Source organism: Lathamus discolor, chromosome 4, assembly GCF_037157495.1.
Source record: "Lathamus discolor isolate bLatDis1 chromosome 4, bLatDis1.hap1, whole genome shotgun sequence".
Lineage (NCBI taxonomy): Eukaryota > Metazoa > Chordata > Aves > Psittaciformes > Psittacidae > Lathamus > Lathamus discolor.
Genome location: NC_088887.1, coordinates 67016674 through 67044382, shown reverse-complemented (window position 1 = coordinate 67044382; position 27709 = coordinate 67016674). Strand labels below are relative to the sequence as shown.

Here is a 27709-nt window from a genome sequence, read left to right as displayed (position 1 = left end):
TAAAGAGGTCAAAATGCAGACAAATAGAAAATCACTTCCTTCCCCCCAAAAGCTTTCCTACCCACATTAAAAAGAATTACAAGAGAAAAAGGAAAGAAAAACTTCCTCCTACATCTTGCAATTAGAGCAGCAAGAGCTGTGATGCTGCCTGTTAATACATGAAAGCCCACCATGAAAGGGGAATTCACATTAATAAAGTCTCCAAATGAATAGTACGTATCCACAGCGATTTTAATAGTTCAGCTTTTGAGTCTTACACTGTCATCTGACATAAAAAGATTGTAATTGATTTATTAGCTACAAATATAAATTATACCTGGATTTTCTTTTTTTTTCTTTTTTTTGTCAAGAATAAAAAAGTACTGTGTTTTCAATCTTCCAAAGTCAGAATCATGAAGGGAAAGATGATAATCATGTGAAAGCTGTTGAGAGTATACAAACAGATCATTTACATGCAACATGAAATGGCAAGTCAGTAGAAATCAGACTCCTTCAAAACTGTTCAAGTTATTGTCATTTGTACCAATTGTACTAATACACCATTTGTCTTCAGATCCACTCCCCTGGAAACTGGCAAGTCTTCCCATATAATTCCACTCACTTTTCCATTTTCATACACAGAGCTTCCCAGAAACCTTTAATGGTCAGATTTGTTTGGCTGCTTGTTTTTTGGGTTGTTTCCTTTTTTCCACAGACACCATTTTAGTCTATTTGACTTTTCCTTTCTGGTGATCTGCAAGCACTTGTTGCTCTTCGGTTTGCTGGAGAGAACAATCCCTCCCCTTCTCTTACATCATGTAAATGGTTCAGGAACAACAACCAGATTTTGTCCTTTTTGCCGGCTTGTAGTCCGTAATGTCTACAGTTTGCGGTGGTCCCTCGGCCTTCTGCCGTACAATTATTGGGACTACCATGTCAAACACAGTTTCAAAGAGGTAATCTACCTTGTATCCTGTTTTTGCACTGGTCTCAAAGCACATTTTCTCAGCTGCTGGAACATCCTTCTCATCTAGCATTTTGTATTTCAGTATCTTTTTATAGAGCGCAATCGCGTCCTCTGCACAGACTTGTTTTCGCACCTTCGAGCTGCAGCTGGCAACAGGCTTCTCAGGTCTATTTTCATCCAGTGGCAAAGCGCAGTCGTCGGTGAGGTCAACTTTATTTCCAACAATAGCAAAAATGCAGTCAGCACTCGCACTGTCCGTCAGCGCCAAGAATCTTTCTTCCAGCTCCGTCAGGCTTTGGAGGCTGTTCACATCATACGTGAGGATCACAGCAGCTGCTCCTCTGCAGTACATAGACCCGAGGCCATGAAACTGCTCCCGTCCTGGCAAAGGTTTAAACACAACAATAAGTCAGTGTGCTGCAAGCTATGTTATTGACTGAGTGAGAGAGTTTAGGGAATTTTAAGCCAATTTTGCCAATTTGGATGGAGCAGTGAAGGTAAAAAAGTGTCATTTGTAGCATTTTCAGGTTTTTTCTCCTGCTTTCCCTAGAGAGTGCAACTGTGCTGCAGAATGCCTTGGCTCACTGCTTGCTCAATTGCAGATCAGGGAATCTGTAAAGACGAGTGAGCAAGCCTGACACAACATTCACAGCTGCAGACAGCAGAAAAAGGTTTGAGGGTTTTTTATTACACTGCATACTAGTTTATTTATGACACATTAACAACTACCCCACTTGCACCCGCAGATGGCTCGTTCCACCTATTTAACGATTTATACACAAAAAAATAAGTTCTACTGTTTCAAATTCTGCTAGATCTTATTACTCCTATAAATCCAGAGTACACTTCCAAGCATATCCAGTTCAGAAATCTGGATCAAAGTCAGTAATCCACTTCTTCCTAGGTTTTGAAGGATTTTGTAAGCCCTATACTACATGTCCACAGTTCTCAGGTACATTTACTTTATAGGAAAATAATTGTCTTTAATGCTGCTGTATATAGCCTGCATGTACTAATATGCACCTATCCCATCACAAGTACTCACCCTTTTTAAGGATATTAAACATACACAGCATAGAGAACCCTAACTACATTTTAGGAGTAATTTATCTTTTAGGTTGCCCCAACCATCACTCAATAACCAACAGTTAATAACAAACATTTCTTCCTCCCTGTCACTCAGCAAATATCTGCCAGCACTTCCAGCTAAGCTTAATGGTCTCCTTCAACTTAGCTCCTTGGAAGACAAAACTGACTCTTCTTTAAATTCTGGGAAGCAAACAATGCTCCTCAGTACTTGCAAAAGGACTAAGGGAAATGAGGCAGAAGACAAAGTGTTTCCTTTGCTATCAAGAACTGCAACTTTCCCCTGATACCTGCTACATGTAGAATTTACTGTAGCATGCTCACTTTACTCCCCAAAACTTGGCTGAGAAAAAGAGAGAGCACGCTAGATTTCAACCAGCCATCAGAGTCAACCTTAGGTCATTAAAGAAGGGGAGAAAAAAAGACAACATTACTCTTCTAAACATTTTATAATCATCATCATTTCTCAACTCTTTTTTTATAGCCTCTTTGCACAGAGCCTCCATCTACAGGAAGTCTGGAAGTGATCTAGATACATTAATTGTCTGCACAAAGCTACTAACCACAAGTTACAGCATTGTGAAATCCTCATAAATAGCGGTGGAGCAGGAAAGATAAAAGAAATTCATGCTGAAAGATACAGGTCAGCATATATTGGAAAAACACATCTGCACATGTACATGCAAACTGTGAAAGTAACTTAGAGCTTATCTCCAGTCAGGAATAGAACTTCAAACTTTTGAATCACTGTTGTAAGTCCTTTGACAAACTTTAGGACTCAGAGGCCAGAAAAGAGGCCAAGTGTTCATCATTATCAGTAAACAAAACTGGAATACATCAAGCTAGAACAGTGAAGCTGTGACTGCCCCATTCCTGGAAGTGTTTAAGGCCAGGCTGGATGGGGCTTTGAGCAACATGATGGAAGGTGTCCTTGCCCATGGCAGTGGGGGTTGAAACTACATGGTCTTTAAGGGTCCTTCCAGCCCAAACCATTCAGTGATTCTATGAATATGAAATTCAAAGCTCACCATACTTTTAACACTGAATGAAATTTGGTAACTGCCAGAGAAATAGATTTGAAAAGGTTCAGAGTACACTATAAAGAGGTATAAAAAGAAGGTGGTGAGGATGCTCAGAAGCATGCAAAGCTTTCGCATAAGGAAAAATTGTGGAATCTCTCAGGCTGGTGAACTACTGAAAAAAAGGTATGAACGATGTCTATAAATTCAGACCTAACACTGAGCAATTAACCCAGGAACAATTATTTACTCTTTCTCATAACACAGAAAATGAGGATTTCACATTAAAAAAAAAAAAAGAATAATAATTAAAAATCCTTGTGTAGTTTACTTTCCCGCACAGTGAAGAACTGGCAGTAAGCGTTATATCACATTGCGGAGGTCAAAAAAAATCAATGAATGGAGTACAGAAAAGTGTGAGAACTGCTTCGGTGCAATTTTGTATAATCTCCAGCTTGCTTCCCCCCCCATCAAAAGAAATTCTTTAACCAATGAGCTGGTAGGTAGGAAAACAGGAGGAGGAGGGGAAAAATTGATATGACCTTGCTTAGGTGCAAACAAGTAAAGGCAAGGGAGAGTGGGTTGTAGAGAAGGGGCCAGTGCTTTTACACTTTCTCCTCCTATCTCATGTTCAGAGTTGTGCTTTCAGTTGCACTGCAACTGAGTCTTTAAAAGTCTCCAATTTTTGAGTAGGAGTTTGTGCTGCAACCTACTCTGTTTTCATCCTAACCCTGGTTATACTGCAGTCTGGAAACCACAATGGAACATATATCCTCCTCCGTCCTCCCACTTCAGATGCCTAAGCCATAAAATCCAGTGCCCAGAATGATTTGCTACAGCAACTGGGTACTCGAACAATACTACTACTTGTTTTATGGAATTTGTATGCTAATCTAATCTTGCACAGCATAATATAAACCATTACACTTTTAAACTCTAAATACAAACTGGCTACTTCTACAACTAAGATACTGTTGAAAGGGGGAAAGAAACAGTAAGAAGAATTTACCTTGCATAAGGGATTAATTATGTTGGAGGAATTATGGATAGTCTCTCCTGCTCACCCACACAGCACAATCTACATGCAGAAAAAATGCATAACGTATTTTTACAGCACAGTTTCCTTGTACACACCACTTCTGGCGCTTAAGGACTGGAACAACCCCAGAAGTGGAAAAAACCTCAAAACTACACAAAGTATTTAAACTAAAAGCTTATCTGTCCCTAAGGTGTCAGGCAAAATAACATCAGACATTATGGTGAAAAACTTACTGCAAGAGAACAGCCACCCCTTTCTTAAGGGCCAGTTATTTCGCTCCCTGGACCCATCTGGTACCACTTTAACTACGTACATTTTCCACAATTACCGAAATTAAATGGTAAACCCTGAACTCAAGAATTAAATTATTTCACCCTTTCAAAAAATAAAGGTAACAAGGAAGAGCGCCAGAACTATCAAATAACTTGCTATCAAAGGAAGTGTGAGAATCAAATCAACCACAAAGGCACAATGTTAGGGAAATTTCTTGAAGTCAAGCAACCCAAAACTAATTTCCAGTTTTCCATCTTTATATCTTGCCTTGTGTACAGCAGTTCAACTGCCCTATGGCATTATCACTACCTGCAGCACTGTTAGCTTTTCTGAGGCTCTTCCAGCCAGTCTATGAAGTCCTGTTGGAGACCTCACCCACTCAGGAGCAACGCAGTCATCAAGCATTTTCAAAGTCCTATGGTGGTTGTCATGAATCAATCAAAGAATTTGAGGCAAATGGACTTCAGAACCAGATGGTTCATGAGAAACCCAAGGGAGAAAGAAGTGAAAAGCAGACCTTGCAAGAGACCAGCCTTATAAATACTCAAGGCTAGATTTAAAGTGTGCAAGGACTTGAACTTAAGGCTGAGGCATTAGTCCAGCCAGCCTCCTACAGCACCCCTGCCTCTCAGCTGGAAGACAGCAGCCCACATGAATGCTTTCTCTGGATGGGATCACAGCCTGACCAAGCATCCTCTTCCCTTCCTTGCTGTGGGATCCTCTGAAATCAGCAGTGCCAACCACTGTCCCGATCTCCTCCCTGGAGCAATCTTCCTGTCCATCATCCCTGAGGGTGGTATCCAAAGTAGCCTGTGAAGTTTCTATTGATGTTTAGGAGGGCAAAAGATTTCCTCCAGACAGATTTGAATGTTTCTTACATACCACCTCTTCAAAGGCTTTCACCACAACTTCTTAAGTAGCATAACTTCCCACACACACACACTCTTCTAAAGAAATCCTCTGCTGGAAGAACAAGTTTTAAATCTCTTGGTGCTGAGCACATACAAGAATGCAAAACGGAATGTTCCTTTAAGTCTCAAGGGAATAAGACACCAGAAATACTAATGAGCTAAAAAGGTCTTCCAGAAAGTAATGAAAAAAGTTGTTACTCTGATATTGCAGTCTGAGAGGGGTTCTAAATTTTGAGTTCCTGAAGTAAATATGTAGTGTGGAAAAGTACACAAAAGGGAGCAAAAGCAGCACACTAATATTATATTAAAAGCTACCAAGAGAGCAAAATTGTCCAGAAAGTTTCCAGTCCATAAATCAGGTACGTTCCAAGGATCTCCACTGTGATTTAAGCAAGACTGTAATTTGGACAGTAGAGAGGAAATAACACAAACAGAAGATATCAGTTAGGTTTTGCCTTCAAATTCTCTTTCTCCTTTATAGGAAAGTCTGAACTTGAGTGTACACGAAGAGAGACAGGAACTGTGCCCTAAGGAGATTGCTAAAATAGGAAAGAAAACAGAAAGTATAACATCCATGACACAGCACAGAAATCAGTATTAGAAAGAAATGAGAGTTGAGGATTCAGCTGCAGTAGATAAAGGTTCAAAGGGTGACCCTGATGCTCTTGAGTTACCTCAGCAGGAACATCCGCGTGATAACAAGAACAGACAAACAAGCTTCCTTTTAAAAAGGGAACAACATTTCCCTCTGTTTGCAGACAAAGCAGTAAAGTTGTGACCCTTTAAAGGGCACTAGGGGAAACAATTTTGCTAGGAACTGAGATTTCTGTTTGTGCACATACGCCAAGATATATACTGACTATTAAAGAGCAAACAATAAAGGCCCACAAAGGTTTCAGAAAAGTTGCCTTGCCCAGAAGTGAGTCAGGCTCTCAAGTTTTGACAATGATGAAGTTTGCGCTCTTCATTACCTTGTTCAAGATTGGTATTTATTTCTTCTAGGTGGCTTTATCACATTTCCCTTGAAGTCAGGAGCTTTATTAAGAAGCAGACTATGCCTGTGGTTACCTGGGGATAAAAATAAAGCTCTCCATCCCAAAGGATTAACATGGAGGACATAAGCAGGAATTAGTTGAAACAAATGAGTCAGAAAGCACTGGAGCACTCAATTTGTATATATCCAGAAGCCATCTGAATACATGATTTCCCGATCCATTAGAAAAACGCCAACATTTGGTTTTCCTCCAAGACAAAATTCCCCGAAGAATGAAAGTCTCTGGGAGGGGAGAAAAAAAAACCACCCACAAAACCAACCCACACCAAACACCCCCCAAAAAACCCAACCACCAAAACAATTAAAAGTTGAGCAACTAGAAAATTCATTTAAGCTCCACATTCACCTATTATTATACATTCACAGCGCTACAATATAGAAGATACTTGTGTAATTGAAGTTTCAGAATGCAAGATATCTCTATCTCTACTAAAAATCAAGACAACATTTATTTTGTTTATACTTAGATATGAATCAACATTCAAGGTGTGAACTGTGCCCTAATTCAGGAGCTTCTATTTAAGTTACTAAAAATCAGATATATGGATGTCTTGGCCAAAGCCAAGAACATAAACATAGCAAAATACTGATCTTTATACCCAAAGGGCTTCACTTTCATGTTTTAAAGTAGAAAGAGCTACACATGGAAGCAAATAACAACCACATGGTTTAAGTGAACAATGAACAAATGAAAATTCTTTAATAAAGCTCTCCAAAGAAAAACCGTCAGAAACAGTCAAGAACATGGGCTCAATGGAACATACAACTGGGACAAGCCTGTTCCATTTCTAAACAGAACTTACTCTCAATGCCTAAGGCAAGTATCTTTATCTCATAATAAAAGAAGATTAAAAAGGTGAAAGAGACCATCTCCTCCCTTAAATCTACGTATTTTTAACTTAATGAACAAATACTTTGAGTTCTGAAGGAATATGAAATTCCCAAGACCCTGCAAACATTGCCACTCTACAAACATGAATCGTTTTAGGCTTGTAAAGCTGCTTCTGCAAAACAGCAGTTCCGTGTGAGCAAGAAAGCCACATGAACAGGAGTAATCATTCACTTCTCACTTAGGCAAGATAAGAAATCACGATAAAACTGAGCCCTGTCCTTCAGTCAGCTTTAATTATCGTATTAGAAATACCACACCTCCACTAACAAATGTTTCCCTTGGACACAAAACTCAGTGGCCAGAATGCCTAGAACTTATCCATTGCATAATCATTATCTATTAATTACTTAAATTCCCTCAGTTCTAGTCTTAGAAAGTGGGGGTTATTCAAAAACACTTTTACAACACTCCAATTTAAAACATGAACACACATAGAAGCACCACCACGTTGCACACATGGTCTCACCAACACGCACACATACACACGCTCCTTGTAATAGAGGTTATTCACAAGCTTATGTCCAAAGTCACTTAGATCCAAGCCTGACAGCATTTAGGTATTTATACTACTGCTTTTATACAGATAAAGGAAATACACTGCATGAGCTCTTCTCCTCTCCTAGAGGTTGCCATCCAGGGTGGCAAAAACACATACAGGACACTTGTTTCAAGTGCTACAAATATCTCCTCATTTAAAAAAATCACAATATTCAAATGGAAGCAAGTCCCAGATTCAAAGGAACCAACAATATATTTAATTGTCTGCCACAGATGAGAAAGCTTTGCAAACCGTAAACAGTGAAGCAGAAGGTGCTTCATGTTTAATGCCATGACACTTGAATAAAAGGCAGATCTCAAGAGTTCAGTATGCTGTTATACAGGAGGAATGTAAGATTATTTTCCTGATCTGAAAGAGGCATTAGATTATGTCACTGTAATATAGTCCCTGCTGAATTCACATGCAGAAATCCTATACAATCGACTGTCAGATTATAGAATAGCATTCAACCAAATATTAAAACATTCTATTTAACAGATCTGATTTTTGTCTGAACAGCCTGATATGTTACTTGAGAAAATCCAACTACTTACCTAACTAGAGGCAGATAAAGGTCTTGATGAAACAGGAAATGTCTTGCCACTATAATCCCAAATTTATGAGTTATGGTACCAGAACAGCTTTTATCCTGGGAGATTAAGCTGCACCCTTCTGTGCAAATACAAATATTAAAGAGAATCGTTTTGGGTTTTGTTTGGGGTTTGCTGTGTTGTGTTCTGTTTTGTTTCTAAAAGTCTCCTAAACTACCATCAGTGATCCAGAAGTGGCTGGGATAACATGGTACATATATTTTGGGATGTGTTTTATTAGGGAACCTAAATTCTCACAGGAATCACACGTGAGAAAAACACACAGCGATGAATAACTGAAGGGCTGTTTGAAATCATTAATTCTTAAACAAAATTGTAAAAAAAAAAAAGGCATAAGTTTTTAATCTGTTTTTATCTTAAGAGGATAAAAGGTCCCCTGCAAACTTATGCACGAATATTTAACAGATATTAATGTATTCTCCATGGAATAAAAGGAGAGGCTGCAATAGTATTCAGGAAAAACTGGATGACATGTTTAGCATTACCAAGCACCAAGGCCTATTACTGGGGATCCTGTCTCCAATGTAATATTCAAGGGGAATAAAAAAAGAAACTCATCCTTTATTTCCATTCCTTTACATAACAAAGCCAACATCTTTTCAGGCGTCTAAATTAACTATTAACATTCTGCCAAGAGAAGAGGACTGCTCCCTGGAAGGCTAGTCCACACCAGCAACTACCAGCGTGCATTAAGAAAAGAAACTCATTCTTTACTTCCCTTGCTTGAGTTGAGCGCGCTAAAAACACAAATCATTTATTTCTACCCCCTACTACATTCCACAAAAAAACCCAAAAACCAGCAGACATGGAAGCAGATATGGAAAGCAGGAGAAAGATGGAGAAGTTTTTAAAGAGCATAAAGACGAACTAGAGAGAAAAGAACCACCACCACACCCTATATCCTTTATGAGGCTTTGCTCTTTTTGCTTTTTCTAATACAAAGGCAACATATGAATTCAATTTTTTTGAGTTGTCATCACCACCAGTATGGCTGGGAAACGAATCGGAATCCTGAACCCAGGACAGGTATTTACTCCCTGGAAATGGAAAATCCACTACACTCTATGAGTAAGAACAGTAAAACATTCAATGACAAAAAACGATAGCCAGATTTCTTTTAGCCTACTTCTTTCCTTCCCCTCTAAATATAATAACTAAACTAAAAATACCTGATATGCCATAAATAAGATTTGTGGGGCATGTTTCAGCAGGGACCAGAAAATATGAAGTATGTAAAAGATTTTGCCCTAAAATTCAGAAGGTAGGTGAAGTGGCTAGAAAGATGAGCCTTCCTGTACAAGGATTAACAATTTTGCTAATAGTAATGCTCTCAAAATTCCTTTACAGATTCAAGCTTATTCCTAGTTTACAGCCTTTGCAAAAGGAAAGTCATCTTAACAGACAGCTAAAATAAATGACAGCAGCAACTATTATTAATTTGCTTCTCCTTTTATGGTTTTCATCAGAAAAGAGCAATTATAATTCTATTCTGACTGTGTTCCTTTTTTTCTTCTTTGCTATGTACACACAGACTTATTATAGCACAACCTGTTCAAGACCTGGCTGGCTGGGAGAACAACCCCCTTCACACCCCTATCCCTTCTGAGAATAACTTTTCCTTGTCAAACTTGAACAATACCAAAAGGTCAAGCCGTTTCAACTAACTCTTTAATCGCTGTTAAAACAACAATTCAATTAACATTCCAAAAGTGATACTTTGGCACAATTCACATAAAACTAGTCTTCCAAAGAAGTTCACTTAAATGGGCCCTTTATTGTTAGGACAAATAGCACACTGAGAGGTTATGCAAGAATGATGTCAGCGTGATGTGCTGCACATCACATGCTGAACTCTAGGATGTGGTTAATGATCTACAGGATCATCTGAGCATTATCTGAAGAAGATGGCTTGTTGGCATACGTGCTTGTTGTGATAACGCTTTTCTTCAGCAAAAGGGCACACAGAAAACCCTGTCTAATAAAAATGGCAAAACAGAAAATAGAAGGTACTTTTTGCTACAGGGTTAGTTTTATTTCATAATCTTCAAGAGGTTTATTTTCCAAGGCATGCACTGATAGAAGCTCCACAATAAAAGTCTAGCCACAAATTTTTTCTGATGTGCCGAAGAAATGACTCAAAGGACACAAAGCCTTTACTCACAGTATACCTTTAAAGAATCTATGACTGAAACATGGGTAAAAAAATTGCTGTGGTTTTGACAGTTAACAGTGTGATAGTATATGGAGAAATGTGCTTTTAAGTAAAAGCTTAATTTTCTAAAGGCAGCTGAACTAAAGGCTGATGGCTAACAGCTTACGGTGGTGCTGATCGATCTGTTATGTCCTGCAGAGCACGCTGAGTCACAGAGGTATCAAAAAAAGCTGATTACCCACTCACCCACAGCTGATCTATAATAAACATCCCTCAGTCATCTTGTCAAATCCTGTATTATTCACTCATGAGCCAGTTTAAATTTTCCCAGAAACTTTTAAATCCAGCCCTGAACAGTAGTTTGTCTGTTTTCATTCCATAACTGGCAGTGAAGACTTCCATTACTGGTTCCCAAAGACAGACCCTTCAGACACACTCAAGGGAAGGGGGAGAACAACTTAACATAGGAAAGAAGAGAGAAAACAAAAGAAAAAGAAGATTAAAATCACAGAGCAGGGCCAGAGATCAGAACAGAATGAGAACTACACTTGATCTCCTGTGTAATGAAGATGACAGAATTTCACTCAGCCTTCATCTTGTGACTGAGAAATTTATATTCTATAAGGCAGCCAAAGAAAGAAAAGTCAATATCCCACAAATTACCCTGTTATAGGTCAGCTTTTAGACTCTGAGTTTTGGTAGACTTTCAGCTCCATGAAGTACCTTCTTAAAAAAACCCAAATGAAGCCAACATCACCACTAAAAAACCCACCACATTCCCCAAAACCCAGAAAAACTCAACACTCCTCCCTAAAAGGTGCTCCTGTATAACCTACCCACCTTCTGGCTAGGCCAGAGAAACCAACATTTTTTTCATATTCAGGCTCTTTGCCCCTAGCAGATTCCTCTAAACCATTAACCATACCTGTAGCTCTTTTCTCCAGTCTTTCCATATTATTCTATAACCAGGACTGTCTCACTAAAGCTAGGAGGTTACTGAAATTCTTCACTACTTTCATCCCTCTTTACACTTGGTATACTCTTCGGAACAGCTCATGGGCTGTGGGACACCACGAGGTACCAAGGGCTCAGCTTGTCATCTACTACCAACTCAACGCACCTTGCAAAATACGTAATGTTGCCCAAACTGAATTTAGCTTAACCTTTCTTACTGGAATAAAAAAAACGGGGGGGGGGGGGGGGGGGGGGGGGGGGAGGAAGGGGAGGGGAGAAAAATAAAACCCCACCTATTTGTAGCTAAAGATCCCACTGACCCCTCTACAACCCTAATGAACTTTCTCATTCAGCTAGATGAGATTTTTTTCAAACTACCCATTTTCTTTAGGTCTCTTGATGTACTGTGTTTATTTTTAAGAGAAGGAAATAATCCCAGAAGCATCAAGCAGTGCATGTATTTTCAGCTGTCTGGAAGGGCAGAACCTTGTAGAAGAGCAACAGAATTGAGCAGAGCCTCACCAGACCAGCAAGCGTATCTTGAGTGCATCTGAAACACAAACTAAAAAAACCCGAGCCAATTTCCCTCTGAAACCTCACAGCTGTGTAGGAAGATGTGTCATCTCAACACCAAAGCCTGGCGAAAGAAATGAGGGCATGCCAGATTTATGGGACATTATCAGCCTGTCTACAAGCCAATGCTCCACCAGAAAGTGAGCTGAAATCCAGCATCAACACCGTCTCTACGGAGAAGAAAATGTTGCAGGGTGCCTGTGAGTTAAATTTATGACAGAAAACCCAAACCCCTTTGGATTTACTGTGGAGAGCTCTGCAGGAAGCAATAGCACAGAGCACTTAACTGCAGCAGCAGAGCTTGACGGTCAAGTATCACCCAGCAGTGGGTAACAAAGAGGCCAGTTATGGGACAGGGCGGTAGAACAGCCTCGTCCACGTGAGACGCCTGGCTCCGGGTTGTGCGAAAAGCCTTTCGGCTGTAACACTCACTGGAACACCAATCCGTCTCCTCAAAGAAAAGTCCCTCTTACAGAAGAGCAATTCATATTCCACAGGATGAGTACTAAAAGCAGATGTTTTTTCTTTCCAGTACCTGAAAACTGATACTTTTTCATTAAATTTACAATTCCTTTCCACAGGGGAACAGGCACTGCAGATGAGCCCGCTTCTCCACATAATTGCTAAGCAGAGGCTCTTACCAGGTCCTCATCTTCAGAGTCACTCAGAAAAGAGATCTTTTAAGCCCACACTCCCTCCCAAAGTTTGCTCTTCAAACCAAGAAGCAGGTCCTTAACTCAGGCAGGAATGCACAGCCAGGTGTATTTTAACATAGTTCAACTGCCACCGCGGGGCCAGGAGGTCACTCCACACACACTGGATGCTTTATATTGCTCAATAAGGAACTGGAAAGTTAACCTGGTGTGCTGGTTTTGGCTGGGATAAAGTTAGTTTTCTTTATAGCTGCTAGTATGAGGCTATGTTTTAGATTTGTGCTGGAAACCGTGTTGGTAACAGAGATGTTTCAGTTACTGCTGAGCAGTGCTTGCAGAGTCAAGGCCTTTTCTGCCTCTCACTGAACCAGCAAGCAGGCTCGGAGTGCACAAGAGGCTGGGAGGGGACACAGCCAGGACAGCTGATCCCAGATGACCAGAGGGGTACCGCGAATCCATATGGTCTCAGGCTCAGCATATATATATATAGGGGAAAGAAGGAGGGATGTTTGGGGTGGTGGTGTTTGTCTTCACTGCTTTGGGTGAGCCCTGCTGTCCTGGAGATGGCTGAAGCCCTGCCTGCCAGTGGGAAGTGGTGAATGAATTCCTTGTTTCGCTTTGTTTGTGTGCATGTCTTTTGCTTTACCTATTAAACTGTCTTCATCTCAACCCACGAGTTTTCTCACTTTTATGATTCTCTCTCCCATCCCACTGGGGGAGGGTGAGTGAGCAGCTTGCTGGACTTAGTTGAGATTGCCCTCCTAAATGTATCTCAATAAGCACTCCAAAATGCTACTGCTCGTCTGGCATTCCTGCCAGGTTCCAGAGAAGAGTTTGCAAGTAAGCATCTGCCTGTTCCCTCACAGACAAGAAACGCTTCCTGTTCTACTTAAGTTTTTCAACTTCCTCATTAGATACTTTGGTTTTGCCTTAGATATCTCTTTACATGGGTTTGGTTTTGGGTTGGGTATTGGTTGGTTGTTTTTTTTAATCAAGAATTCCCCATGGGATTTTTCACAGAACAGTAACCAGATACATACCAAGTCAACCAGCACAACACACCAACCATTTTTTGAGTGAGGAAATATCATGAACTTAATAAACATCTTCATTAAGGACTGTGACATTTTAGAGAAGAAAAATAGTTCATTGTTACTGATTGCAGATCCTCTTTGCATTAAGATTATAATCAACCTTAAATAAAATTAAATGGTCTAATCTATTAGAATCATTCTTTTTCCATATTACCACTATAACCCCAAACACATCATATGTATTTTGGCCTCCTGACAGTCTTCAAATCCCTTCTTCCTAAGTGTAAGAAACCAAACCACCAATATGCAGCCATAAACTTTTTTGTGCACACCCAAGGAGAGTCATATTATAATGCAGTAAGTTTGCTTTCTCTTTCAGAGACCCACAGGAGAGTTTCACTTACAAGAATGTTAGCTATGGCAGTACCTATTTTCCATCAGCCCCATTTCAATGACACTTCCTTCCATCTTTTGTCAATACTTGGGAAGCACAAGCAGTGGCAACAGGCAAACAGAGCCCAGTGTTCCCTCCCCTCACACACCATTCCACTTCAGGTCACCAGCCAGAGAGGTTTAAGACACTAAAAGAGGCTCAGTCTGCAGATATTTTCAGGGATCTCCAGCATGCTTTTAACACAGCACCAGAGCATCAGAAGCAACAGCTCTTTTAGCCTTTGGTAATCAGCCTGGAAGATTTTGAGGACAATCCATTCACATATGCCTCAGATTGCACCTTCCCACCCTTCCCCATAGCCAGAGACCATCCTCTTCTCCCCCAGCAACAGCACAGCTTTGTTCAGTACAGGCACTGGAACCCTACAATATATACAGAGGAACCCAAGTATATCAGCCATGATCCCTTTCAGAGATAAAACTAATTATTATTAACGTGGAAAGTGCCCACAATGCTAGAACAGGAAATAAGATAAGGGAAACAATCTGAATGTGACAAATACAGCTATCTGCTGCGGGAGGAATACCCCAAGTCCTAAAAACAATCTTACAGGAACATTTGTTCCTCATAAAAATAAGAAGTAACCGCACTGGCAGGGGCTGGAGGAGCTGACCAGTTTGAAACATCTTCAGTTTCAAAAATCAGAGATTTCCTTTTTAAATAAGCAACAGCCAGTGTCAGGATGGGGGGTGATGGTGTCACTCTCATTATACGAGTGGGTTTGGTTTAAAATACCTACGTTTCCCTTGCAACAATGCACAAAATTTGATGAGCCTTTTTATGAAGCTTGGAAGATGTTGTCTCAACTACATAGTCAAAAAATGAAAAAGCCCTATAAACCACTACGGATTCTGGTAGTTTCTCCCTCTTCCAAATGAACCAAAAGCTTGCTTGTTTGTTTGGCTTTTTTTTGAGAGGAAGTGACAGCCAGAAAGTGGAAACAAGTAAATAAGAGATAAAAAACCCTCTAAAATACAGAGTGCCTTATTTTTAACTCAAACAATTAAGAAGAGAGCAACAACAGATTTGTACGTCCAGATCACAGACCCCATTACGAAGAATGGACACATTGAACTTCTGAGGATTTTCACAACGTAAGGGATTTAACTGCATGAAGCTTCAGTCCCATTGCTGAAGTAACCTGCATAACCAGAAAGGGAAGTCAGTTAGTCCAAACCCCTTGGGGAAAGGGAAGTAGGAGCTCAGCTGAAGGTCACTGTAACCAGGGCACAACACCATACAGCTATATTTTTATACTTTTGTCATTGAGTGGATTAGGAACGTGAGCTTAAGCAGAAATCAAAGCTGGTTGACTCTGTGTAGAGAAACACAGGAGTGTTTGTTCCTCATTATTACCCAGCCAATGAACAGCATTTAAGCATTTCTTTTGTTTTAAAGGCTATTTCAGTCTGTCTGACTTCTGCTTCGCATTCTTCATGTGAAGCACACATTAATTTCTCTTGCCATGCCTCCAAAACTGTTTGTTTGGGGATTCTAGTTAATATATTTTTACAGGAAGAACATTTTCCTGAAGGTCTAAATAAGCCATCCTTCATTTTACAGATAATGATATAACTAATAGAAGAATAAAATCTCAAGTATTTAAATATCTATGGTTGAATATTACACATGACTAAAAATTCCTAAGTAGTCATCAGCTGCAGAATGTAAAACAAAATATCCTGCTATTTCAGCAGTACTGAAGACTCATTTTTAAACTAGGTATATAAGAGCAGTTGAATGGCTGGACATCATCTTTTCTCTGTATTTTGTAGGATTTTGTTGAAGCACAAAAACAGTAGCTAGGAATATTAAATCACGTAACAGATTAAAGAAATAATGGCAGTGGATCAACAGGACAGGCTGAGGGAACAGGCAGAAGTATCTACACCAGATGCTTAATCATTATTAGACAAAATTATTCCAATCTCCAACTCATCAACTCATTAACCTGTAGAGCAGGAGGGAAGAAAAAAAAAAAAGAAGAAAAGATACATTCTCTGTAGTTGAGGACATGATGAGGTATTTTCATAGCAAAAAAAGCAAAACAAAACAAAAAAATAACCCTATTTGTGAAAGCGTGGAACAAAAACAACCTCAAAGCATAGAAACATTAATTCAAACATTACCTTGTTTGAGAATAAAGATTTTCAAATGTCTTTCCTCCTGGAATCCTCTACATGAAGTTTCCACCATGCTACAAGCTAGACTGAAATGTATTCTTGCTCCAGTGGAATTGGTAAAAAGGCAAAAGCTCAAATACACATTTCCTTCTTTTTGCTTTATAGATTCATAGAATCACAGAATCAAATAGGTTGGAAAAGACCTTTAAGATCTTGAAGTCCAAGCATTACCCCAGGACTGCCAAGTCCATCACTAAACCATGTCGCTGAGGGCCTCATCTACACGGTTTTTGAACACTTCCATGTACCACTTCTCTGGGCAGCCTGCTCCAACGCCTGATCACTGTCTCTGTGAAGAAATTGTTCCTAATATCCAGTCTAAACCTCCCTAGCACAGCTTGAGGCCGTTACCTCTTGTCCTACCACTTGTTACTTGGGAGAAGAGACTAGCCCCTACCTTACTACGTCCTCCTTTCCGGTAGTTGCAGGGAGTGATAAGGTTGCCCCTGAGCCTTCTCTTTTCCATACTAAATGACCTGAATTCCCCCAGCTGCTCCTTGTAAGACTTGTCTCCAGACCCTTTAATGCCCTCTTCTGGACCCAAAAGACTATAAGCATTAATAAATTCAAGCTTATACAGATCTTCAGGCTGTCAGCAGAGCTCTTCCACAACTGGCTCCTTGGCAGCCCTTGCAAAGCCAACTTCAATTCTAGTCTGCTTCCTAAGCAATGGAAAGATCCACTAGAAGATTCACAAACACATCTGATGATCTATCTCCCTTTAAAAATGATGTTAAGAAGTTCTTGCCTAAATTTGGGTTTTTTCCACAACCAGGTAGGATAGTCGGATTAGAAAATCTTGTATGTTTATTGAATTGGTTGTCCTAAAGGATGTCATCCTGAATCTCCTGTGGTGAAGGATGACTAATTACTTAGGTTGGGAATTCATTCAAGTTAAGAGCAAAAAAACCCCTCATTTCCTTTGACCACCCTCTGCTCTCAGCAGTACCACTCGCACAAGTTTAAACACCAAGTTAAAAACCTCATTTCCTAGGCTTATCTTCAAGTTCTACATAAGAAGTTGTAGTCAATATGGCAGGCACAGGAAAAAGAATTTATCACAAGTTTAATGCCCTTCAATGAAATCCCAGATGTTTTACCCAGTGTTCACCTGGAAGAAAGCAAATCATTCAGACTTGGGAGAGAAAAAGATTCTTTCTGATCCATAACTTTTAATGATTCCAGATACATCCACGACAGACTCAGTGTGGAGACCCAAACAAAGGTTACTTGTTTGGATATTTTGCAATAGTACAATGTGACCCAGATGAGGAATTACTAAGTGTATCTTCAGTTCAGACAGTGAAACACTGCCAGAGGAGAAGTTGCTTGGAAGCTCATATGGTTAATGGCTTCAACACAAGATAGTAATTGTAGCAATGAAAACAACTTGATCTAAGATGCAAATGTGTAAAGGTACTTAAGCATCCGGAGCAGCTCAGCCAAGGCACTGTGAAGCTGGCTATGAGTCTCCCTGGCTTTGACATTTGCACGCATGCATACAGCATGTATGTACATGTGAAACGAAAAGTACTCACCATACATGAGCGCTCAAAGAAGCAAATGTAAAACCATACAGCTAACAGCTAGTTACCTGCCCTGTGCTTTTAAGCACTCACTGTGACTTTCCTTCCAAGGAAGGAGTAAAAGTTGATTGCACAGTCAATAGAAAAAAGCCTCTCAACCCAGACCGCCTGGGTTCAGCCACATAAGCATACAATACCAATTTTAAGTAGCTATTTGTTTTCCATTACGGAATGTGCCTGGTACCCAGAAATAGCCAGAATTATGTCAACATGAGTTACTTTGTACACATTCACCTCCACCTTACAGCTAATGAAGCTTTTTGCTGTTCTGCACAGCACTATTCACTCAGCTACAGAGAGAACTACAGGGGAGAAAAATCATCACATCCTGTGTACGTGTTTTCCCCACACACTGTTGAAAGAGTGGTCATTTCTTAGACAGCTCAGGTTTACATTTCACAAATACGAAAGTCAAACTGAAGAGTGCAACAGGGCATTAATAACTTGTTTTCTTGCACAGAACACCTATTTATGCCTTTGCACATACCCAACCAGGAGACCAGTTTTACAGTGAATAATCTAGCTCTTGAACACCCTTCTGAAATCTTCTACAGTCTCTCCTACTGCTCCTGAATCACCAGCAACATTAATTTCCATATGTCTGCAATTTTTGTCAGCAGCTTTGCCATTGCATTTACATTGCTTGACTAACCATTTTTCCTGTTCATGCCTCCCTCCCTCCCTCATATATTTTCAGTATTGCCACAAAGCAGGCAGTCAACACTTAAACTAACCTCTCAGCTGTCAAGTCAATTTTGAAGGAGATACCTTCAGTAAGCAGGGAAGAAAGGACACAATGCCAAAGGCACAAACTCTTCATTATGAAGATTCTCAGCATCGCTCCAACCTAGGATCTGGGGCTTTAAAACATGGCTTTAGGATAGATGTATTCAATCAATTCAAAGACTTGTAAAAACTCATTTATATCAGCCAAAGCAGACAAGCAAAATTTTCACAGAAAAACAAGCACACAGGCCATGCACGAGTGTCTAGGCAAACATATATTGTTCTCCCTTCCACCATCCACTCAGATGCAGTTGAAAACGGTCAATATTGGCCCCTCATCCCCCTTTTACAACAAGACTCAAAAACTCAGGCCTCCCTCCATGCTAAAATTAGAAAGCAAAGATGACATCTTTTGTTATAGAAGCTAAGATGCTACCGAGGACTCCAAAGCTGCTAATGCTTATCAAGCTGCAATGCCATGGCACAACACTGGAGAGCCTTAGCCAGGCACAGACCTCTCAGGTCACTGATAATATTCAGAGAGAGTCTCACCAAATGGTCAAGTAGTTTCACGCTTAGGTTAGAACAGCTCAGTCACTTTGCGCACTATTATTAAATACCACATGCAAAATGGGGATTTAACCTGGAGGCTGGAATACATAAGTTACTCCAGAGGTTCATACATGACATTTATCTAGGGCTGCACTGAGTATAACGAAGTGGCTCACCCTCCCCATTAGTTTGCCTTCCCAAAGGTTTGTACTAAAGCTACCTGCTGGAAACAAAATTCCTCCTTCAATAAAGTAAGTTAGCCATGGCTGAATAAACAAAGTGTGTTACTTTTTCCGTTTCTTTTTGATGTATATTTTTGACAATTTCTTCTGACAAGGTATTTCCATACTTTTACTTCATTTACATACAAAAAGCACTTTCAGCAGCAGTGAATTTACTACCTTTGACTCTGCCTCTGTATCATTGTATTTTTAAGTTGTGTGACAGAGAAAATCAAACTTCCTCCACACAATCCATTATCTGTCCATATTTTTAATCACTTCTTAAGTTACTCTGCTCTTTTCAGGAAAGATGCATTGCAGAAGGAAAAAAAAAAAAGGCAATCCAGTGCACAGTTGCACACAACAAAACCATGCTTCCAGGGATGCTTTAAAGCTAAAGCTTTATTCCTGCCTCTGAAGCTGCTTCACAGGCTTTAGGTACAGAGCTTGCTGACAGTGAACTCTCTTCAGGGCTTTTCCCCAGGTACACAAGAGATTTTTCCTGGCAGCTAGATATATTGCCCCTTTGAACCTCCGCTCTTATGACTTCCTTTTCAAGGCATGGGGACTATAACTGTACACAGTAATCACAGGAAGTTTCACTACTTGTGTATGGTGCATTGGTCTTCAGCTGTGGCTGGTTTACATGCAACAGCTATGAACAACTAATACAGAGGCCAACATCATATTATGCAGGTTGATCTTCCCAAATGCAAACTGCAAAAACTCAAAGTCTTTTGGTGACAACTTGCCCCCAACCCATGACTCGCCAGCAACAAACTTAAGGCACTTTATTTCCTGTAATTTCCACCTTATATCTTGGTAAGTCCCTGCCTCTTGAGCACAAGTACACACTCAGCAGCCTTCCTCATAGATGATTCCATTTTTGAGGTGACAACCTCTAAACCCTTCCAACAAGCTACTTCCTCAACTAAAGATACTTCATCACACATCCCAACTGCTGCTCTGTTCCTATTTCATCAGGTTCAGAAGCACATGCCTCAGAGTCCTCTTTGGTTTTGACTAACCCATCTCATCATCCCATCTGTTGCTTCTTTTCCCCTGTGGTAACCCTCTACTTCCAAAGTCAAAATCAGCGGAATATCAGAGTAGCTACTATCAGTCCTCACTTGTGAGGAAAATACACCATTTAATCCTAACTCTTTGTTTGTTTTGTTTCAATACAATGAAAGACCATACTTCCTCCCTACCTACAGCAAATTTGTATATTGCTCACCACGCAGGGGCGCGCTGGCCGCCAGGGCAGCTGACAGACCAGCCTACCTGGGCTGACCCCATTCTCAAGAAATCCAAAAAACCTCAAAGCCTAGCTGAGCGAGGAAGGAACCTAACACTTCTTACCAGTCAAACACTCAGACCTAGCCTGAGAAAGCTCAGCACAGGCAGTTGCCAACACAACACTGACAATCAAAGATCAGAAACTGAGCAATTCATACATGCTCATCAGCACTGATCCACCAGGCATCAGCAAACTAGTCACAAGAGATGTGAGCACTTGTTACACAGATACGCTGCAGCTGACCCAAGTCACAGAAAAGCCTTTCTTACAGCCTTTTCCAGGCTATATTTATCTCCTTTGTCCCTACTAGCTCCACAAGTAAAAAAAGTCACTAACAAAAACCTCCAGGTGCAAAATGAAGGGGTGGAGGTGGAAAAATATGGACCGATAGCTGAAAGTTCGCAGAAGAAAATAGGCACGTCAGTTCTTGCCTGCAGACAGCTAGCTCAAGATGAGAAGGAAGGAAAAGAAGGGAAGTTTGTTTTCCCTGCTAACCTTTATATTTCCCCATTATAATGCTGCACGACTATCTGTTGGCAAGTTCAAAACCCAGCCTCTTTCTTAAAATGTAATTACAGGATCATGAAGTGAACTTCATTAAACACTTGTCATTAACTTACCAGTTGTTTAATCTAATACTAAGCCAGCAACACAGGGGACCACTAATAATTAAGAAAACTTACTGCTGGAGGCACCAGTAATCTGCCAGATAAACAAATGTCAACTTAAAGAGACTGAATCTAACAAACAAACAAGTTTTTCCCTTTGAAATACCAAGGCATTAGAAAATATGCCTGAACACCCAAGACTCCCACAACATTGTTAGCTGCAGCCACCATGCATTAGTATTCCAGGTTTAACGATGGAGCAGGACTGAGACCCTCAGAACTTCAGGATGTGTTTGCACTGCCTGAGATAAAAGGCTGTGTGCTAGCTCAGAGCCACATGCCATCAACACCCAGCAGGAAGTCTTGGTTTACTCCACAGTTGCTGTCAGCACTGCCTAGAAGTTATATATACACACATACATATACATATATACAGCTTTGACATCCCAGCCTCCAATACTTCCATGTAAGAAAATTCTTCTAGCTGACACTGTTGCTTACCTTCCTTGGTTCAGAAAATACTACTACTATGAGGGTCTCAAAGCATAGCTCAGATGCTTCTAGATCTCTATCTAGCAGACTTTAAAATAGGCTAAGAGTTTACAGTTCCTGTCTTCTTCTATAGTTTATGGATTTATTTTTTTATTATTATTCATTTGAATTAGCTGACCAAACAGGAAAGAAGCAAATATAATTTGTAGCATCAGAATAAATAATCCTCTGCGCCAAGAATACAACAGTAGACCAACTACCCAAGCCTCTGGCAATGGAGAAACAGCCAAAAGCAGATGGCTAGGAAAAAACCAAAAAGCATAAGTACATGGCAAGCATATGATACTTGCCCCAAGTGTTCTTCCATCTGTGGCTTGTTTCCTTGACTTGAATGCAATTTCAAAATAACTTCTCTCATAATCAGATCGGAAAACTGGAAATGCGGAATTATTTGCTGTGTGCATTTACAGAAAAAACAATCAAGTCTGACTTCTGCACACCCATTTTACAAGATTTTTTGGCTAAGAACATGAAAAATTTACACTAGGCATCTGATTTTCCCAAGATAAGGAGGGGAGTGAATGCAGAGCCAAGAGAAGAGTCCTCCCTAGACTGATTTGCACTTCAAACCTAACTTGGTAAAACAGGTCCGGTGTGCTCTTCTGTGATTTATTGAGTGATAACACAGAACCATGCGTTTTAAGCACTCTGGTAAGCAAAATTTATTCTTCCTGGAAAAAAATGTGAGATTTTTCTGAATAAGAGAGTGAGAAGTAATGCAAGATCAACAGAGCGATGGGTAAAAACAACACGTTCTTTAAATATTTCAGAAGATGGGTAATTAAACTGAGGTAGCACTAGTATCTATCCATACTTAATTTTTGGTCCATCACCATTACTGCAGATACACTGATCAATCACTAAAGTCTAATCTTGCAAAAATAAAACTCTATTACAGGAATAGTAATGTATTTTACATTAGTGTATTGAAGTTTACACTGTTTCAGCCAACTTCCTAACCCAGACCAGAATAACAAATAACCATCCTCACTGAACTGAAAGAAAAATACATGGGACTCCTAAGGAGATAACAGTCCCCAAAATAATGCTGATAATCATGAACGAAGAAAAGTTTAAAAGAACGTGCATTCCAGTTACTCTTGCATGTTTGTGTATTTTACCAGAGTACTGAACCAGGGCAGTAGTCATGACCAGGTATCCCCTCATTTTCTAGGCCAAATCTTCTTTATTTCTGCTTTGTACATTGTGTGAAGTACTACTGGAGTATTAAGACAGACATCTTGTGTTGGCACTCAGTATTTAGGTAGGTAAGATGGGTGCAAACACTGAACCATACTTTTGTCATCGTAGAGAATTTCTTACCTCCTGGATAATCTTTTCTTCCTGGATTCCACTATAAGTTTAGGCACACACAGTCAGAGAAAACAATGGATCTGTATTTGATCACCTTGTAACTGCTTCACAAGCATTCAGTAGTAAGCAATGTCAGGTTAATAAACAGACAGAAGAGCTAAATTTTAAACTCCTTCTTACTACAAAAAAAAACCCAAGCTTACTTGGTAGCCACCTGGCAGAGATAAGACAATGACACCATAGAGAGATAAGAGCCACAAACTAAGGACTGCAGGCACGTTGTGGCCAGCAAAACTGTGAGGTCTGCCCAAATTAAATAAAAAATACAATAAATAACGGAGGCTTTTGAATGCCCTTGTTGACTCAACATTAGAGTTGCAGTGCCCACAAGGTTCCTTCCTCCTCCACCAGGACAGGAGAAAGCAGGTACGTCTCTTTCAGAGACGGCTGAGGAAGATGTGTTACGCCGCTCCCAGTGCGACACAACAACAGTTTTCAAATGGCTTCAGCGATCCTGCCACAGAAGTCCTGCCAAGGCTTAGGAAGCAGCAGGAGCTTCCACTGCAGTACTGAACAAGCAGCAGAATCACAGGGCCCTGCTCCAGAGTGCAGGAGGAACTTTGGCTCCTGAGAAGGCTGTGAGCCCTGAACCCTTGTGTTGCCCTGAGACAGGTGGTGCCCTTGGGTGTTTCAGGTGTTTCCTCAACTAACACTGAATATAATACAATAAGTATAAATGACTGAAAGAAAGGCTCTAAAATCAGAAGAGGCCTTGGAGAGACTTTTTTTTAATCACATATGATTAAAAAAAAAAAAAAAAAAAGGCAAAAGCAGAGGGTGTAGGGGAAATTACCAAAGAACAAACTCACCAAGATAATTCTGTCGAAATAAAGCCCACTGCTGATCACTCACATGGGACTGGCTTACTAGAAACAAGCAGCAGTTGTCCACAGGAGACTCCCCACAGTAGGACTTGACAATTCTAAAACTGAAGTAGATTTTTCTCCAAAATATCGCAAAGCACGTAGAAAGTGTATCTAACCCAGGGCTGCTGGTAAAGAGCTTTAATCATAGTAACAGATTAAGGAACGCAAGAAGCCAAAGTTCTTAAGCATCTCCTCCCCCCCAAAAAAAAGAGTTTCTGCATAACTTTCAGGCAGTTTCTTTCCCCCCTTCCTCCTTCTCAATTCCTGACACAGGAAAAGCCGTTTTGGACTAGATTGTGACATGAAGTGACGCAGCAAATGAAGTTCCCTCCCAAATGTCACCAAGAGGAAACTGGAATATTGCACGATGCTGTAGCTCCCCAAGTTTCACAAGAATATATGACCCACATTCTTCAGGTTGCCACTAAAAAATTTCAACAGAATTCAGCTGAACAGGAAAACAAGATTATTTCTCCCACAAGCAACTTAACAGGCAGGAACGTTCAGAGACCTCATTTTTCAGCGTAGCCTGGCCCTCTACATGATACTTCCTGACTTAATAACCAAGAGCAAGATATTCACATGACTGAGACCACAAACCACTTCTCCAGTCCATGCTCTCCCACCCCCATCCACTCCAGGGCTCCAAACCACAACCCGCACTCCCTCCCGCATCCCGGAGATGCTGCCTGCCACAACACAGCGGGCCAGACAACCCCTTGCTGCTCTCCCAGACAGTAACTGCTTGCAGCCCACGTTCGCTATGCATTAAATCCTTATGTGCCGAGCTTGCTGCGGTCAAAGAGCAAGCCACGTCTGAAGGGCTGGCGAGCCGTGCTCATTTGTCAGTCTGAGCCCGGCATCAGCTGATCGCGGTTGGACATTTAAAAGCATGCAGCGAGAAGCGATGAGCAGAAGTTGTAACCTCGCTAACTCCTGTGTGAATTTGCAGTCAGTGCCATCTACTCAGGCTAAAGAAAGCCAACAGGCATCCCGATCTTCTCTGTACATCCACATTTTACAAAGCAGACCCAAAAATACTACGGATTAGCAGCTGTAAGGCCCCTTTTGGCTCGTCAGAAATGTGTTTCTTTTCAGAGTCAGTCCTACTGCCAAACCGTTCGGTTTAGCCGACTTATTTTGCAGCAGCCCCGAAACACCGCACTGAGCCCCGAACACCCAAGGGACATTTCCCGGTACTCCGCCTCCGCCGGTGCGGAGCGCGGTTCGCTTCTCCATCTCCTCCGCTCCGGGTCTCGGAGAGCCGAGCCACCGTACCGAGCGAGGTCACCCGACCCTGTCCCCCCAACAGCTCCTATCAAAATCCGGGAAAAGGAAACCGCACGCAGAATGACCGAAACACGGACGGTGCCGCCGGGCAGCCCCCGCCTGGGGCGGCGGCGGGGCCAGCGCCGCTCTCCCGCACCCACAGCAGAGGGGCAGCCCGGCAAGCGCCCCGCAAGTTTCTATGGGGCCCTTTCCGCCGGGAAACACCGGGAGCCCGCGGGGCCGGAGCCCGCGGAGGGGGGGGGGGGGCCCTCCGGGCTGCCCCGCACCGAGCCCGCGAGAGGGGCCGCGCCGGGGGACTCACCGGCCGTGTCCCAGATGGAGATGTTGTAGGGCCCCCACTGCTTGAGGTAGAAGGCGCCGCCGACAGTGCTGACCGTCTCCTGGAAGCGCTTCTCCATGTAGCGGTGCAGCAGGGAGGTCTTGCCCACGTTCATGTCCCCCAGCAGCACCACCTTCCCGTCCGGTTTCTTCATCTCGGCTCGGCTCGGCCCGGCCCGCCGATTCCCACCCCCTGCCCTGGGCGCCCGCCGGCCCGCTCCACTCCGCCCGGCGCAGCGGAGCCCCGGAAGCGGCGGGCCGAGGGCCGCCCTCCGCCTGGCAGCGCAAACTTCGGGGGCTCCGCTGGAGCCGCCGCGATCCGGCCCCAGCTCCGGCTCCTCCTACCCCTGCCCCCGCCGGCGCCAGGGGGAGGGGGCGGGCCGGAGCCCCGCTAACCCCCGCCCGGGGCCGGGCCGCCGCTGCAGCCCTGCCCGGAGCAGCCGGGTGGTGTGAGCCGGGTACTGGCCGCGCCGTTCCCCCCCGCGGCAGCGCGGCTGCTCCTGGGGCCGGAGCTTGGCCACGCCGGGCCTTCGGAGGCTGCTGCTGCGCCCCGGGCTGCCAAAGCTCCTCCGGACGGAGTAACCGAGTCACCCGGCTCTCCCGGTCCCCAGGCAGAAAGCCCGCTTCTCCCGGCTCTGCTACTGACAGTAGCAGATGGAGAGGCAAAAAGTTGCTCCGGAGTCACGATCTCCGGCGGAGCTGTGACAGCCAGTCAAACCCTGGTGAGAAAGAGGCCGGGCTGTGTGCAAAAACCAGGGATTATTTTCCAAGTGGCGGGTCTACCCACCTTCACAGTTGCTCAGCTGCTGTAATTCAGCTTAATTCCAGTTCAGGTGACAGAAATCATTTTAAATACCCAGAGATCTAACCTATCGGTTTTGCATCAATCCTCTTTGCACCAAGCATATCTGGGAAAACATTTTAATAGGACATAAACGTTATGAATTTTGGGCAAAGAAAGTCATAATGTGTAGACCCTGGGAAACATGAAAACGGATAATCTGTAGGCTGGAGGGGAAACAACTCTTACAGGATTTTGAAGAGAGCTGTCCCGTTGTTTCCTCTCCCTCCTCACATGAAAGCGTTCAGATTGCAGCACTCTTCATAACAAATGAACAGCACTTTTCATAATAAATGAACACACATCCTCGCTCTCGCATGCCTCATGTTGAAACTGTTGGGATTCCTTTAGCCAGTCTAGGCTTCGCATTTATGAGATGCTTTGATTTCTGCTTACCTGTTCAAAAGGAATAGCTGTGTAGCAGTATTTTCTTTTTTCAAGCCATGCCCAGTTAATTTTGCTAATTCTGCTTTTACTTCCCAGATTTGTGCCTTTGCAGCTGTACATGGTGATACACCATTTCAGCTCAGAATCAGACACCCACCAAACATTGCCCAAAAGATGCTCAAAGAGAGGGGATGTTAAATTATTTGGAGGAAAGTAAAATTCTTGCAAGAGACTCCAAAATAACAGTATGTGGGATGAGATTCAGGGCAATGTGAAATACTATGTGAGGAAGGGTGTTTTACTTTCGTTATTGTATGGCTCTGTTTTGCTGTGGTGTGTGCAGGCACCTCAGATTTCCATTTTCTACCTGGATTCCCATCTGAATCCCAGACCTGGGAAAAGGAATTCAAAGTGCTTCCCAGAAGTAATGCAAAACAAGTAGATTTCTTCTGGGTGCCTGGTATGAAAGCATGAAAAGAAGAGACGTTCTCTTTGCGTGGATACTGTGCAACATAATTCCCATGTGCAACATAAGTTACACCCTTTTGAAGTGGCAGGCACGAATTCACAGAATCATAGCATTTCAGAAAGAGAAAAGAGTAATCTTGTATCAAAAAGTTTTGACCATGAAGATCTAGACCAGTAAAGGGATGCTCCATGCATGTACTCTCACCCTATGCATTGATTTGCTGTTCACATATTAATAAAATACCCAA

At 41.9% G+C, this 27709-nt stretch overlaps 1 protein-coding gene across 1 annotated transcript; it reads right to left on the bottom strand.

Moving 5' to 3' along the window:
* Positions 1–213: 213 nt before the first annotated feature.
* On the bottom strand, positions 214–26478 carry RAB20 (RAB20, member RAS oncogene family). Its single transcript, XM_065677935.1, has 2 exons — positions 25749–26478; positions 214–1327 (listed from the first exon to the last, which is right to left on the bottom strand). The coding sequence occupies exons 1-2, from the start codon at positions 25918–25920 to the stop codon at positions 807–809; spliced, it is 693 nt and encodes a 230-aa protein (XP_065534007.1). The 5' UTR covers positions 25921–26478; the 3' UTR covers positions 214–806.
* Positions 26479–27709: the final 1231 nt, after the last annotated feature.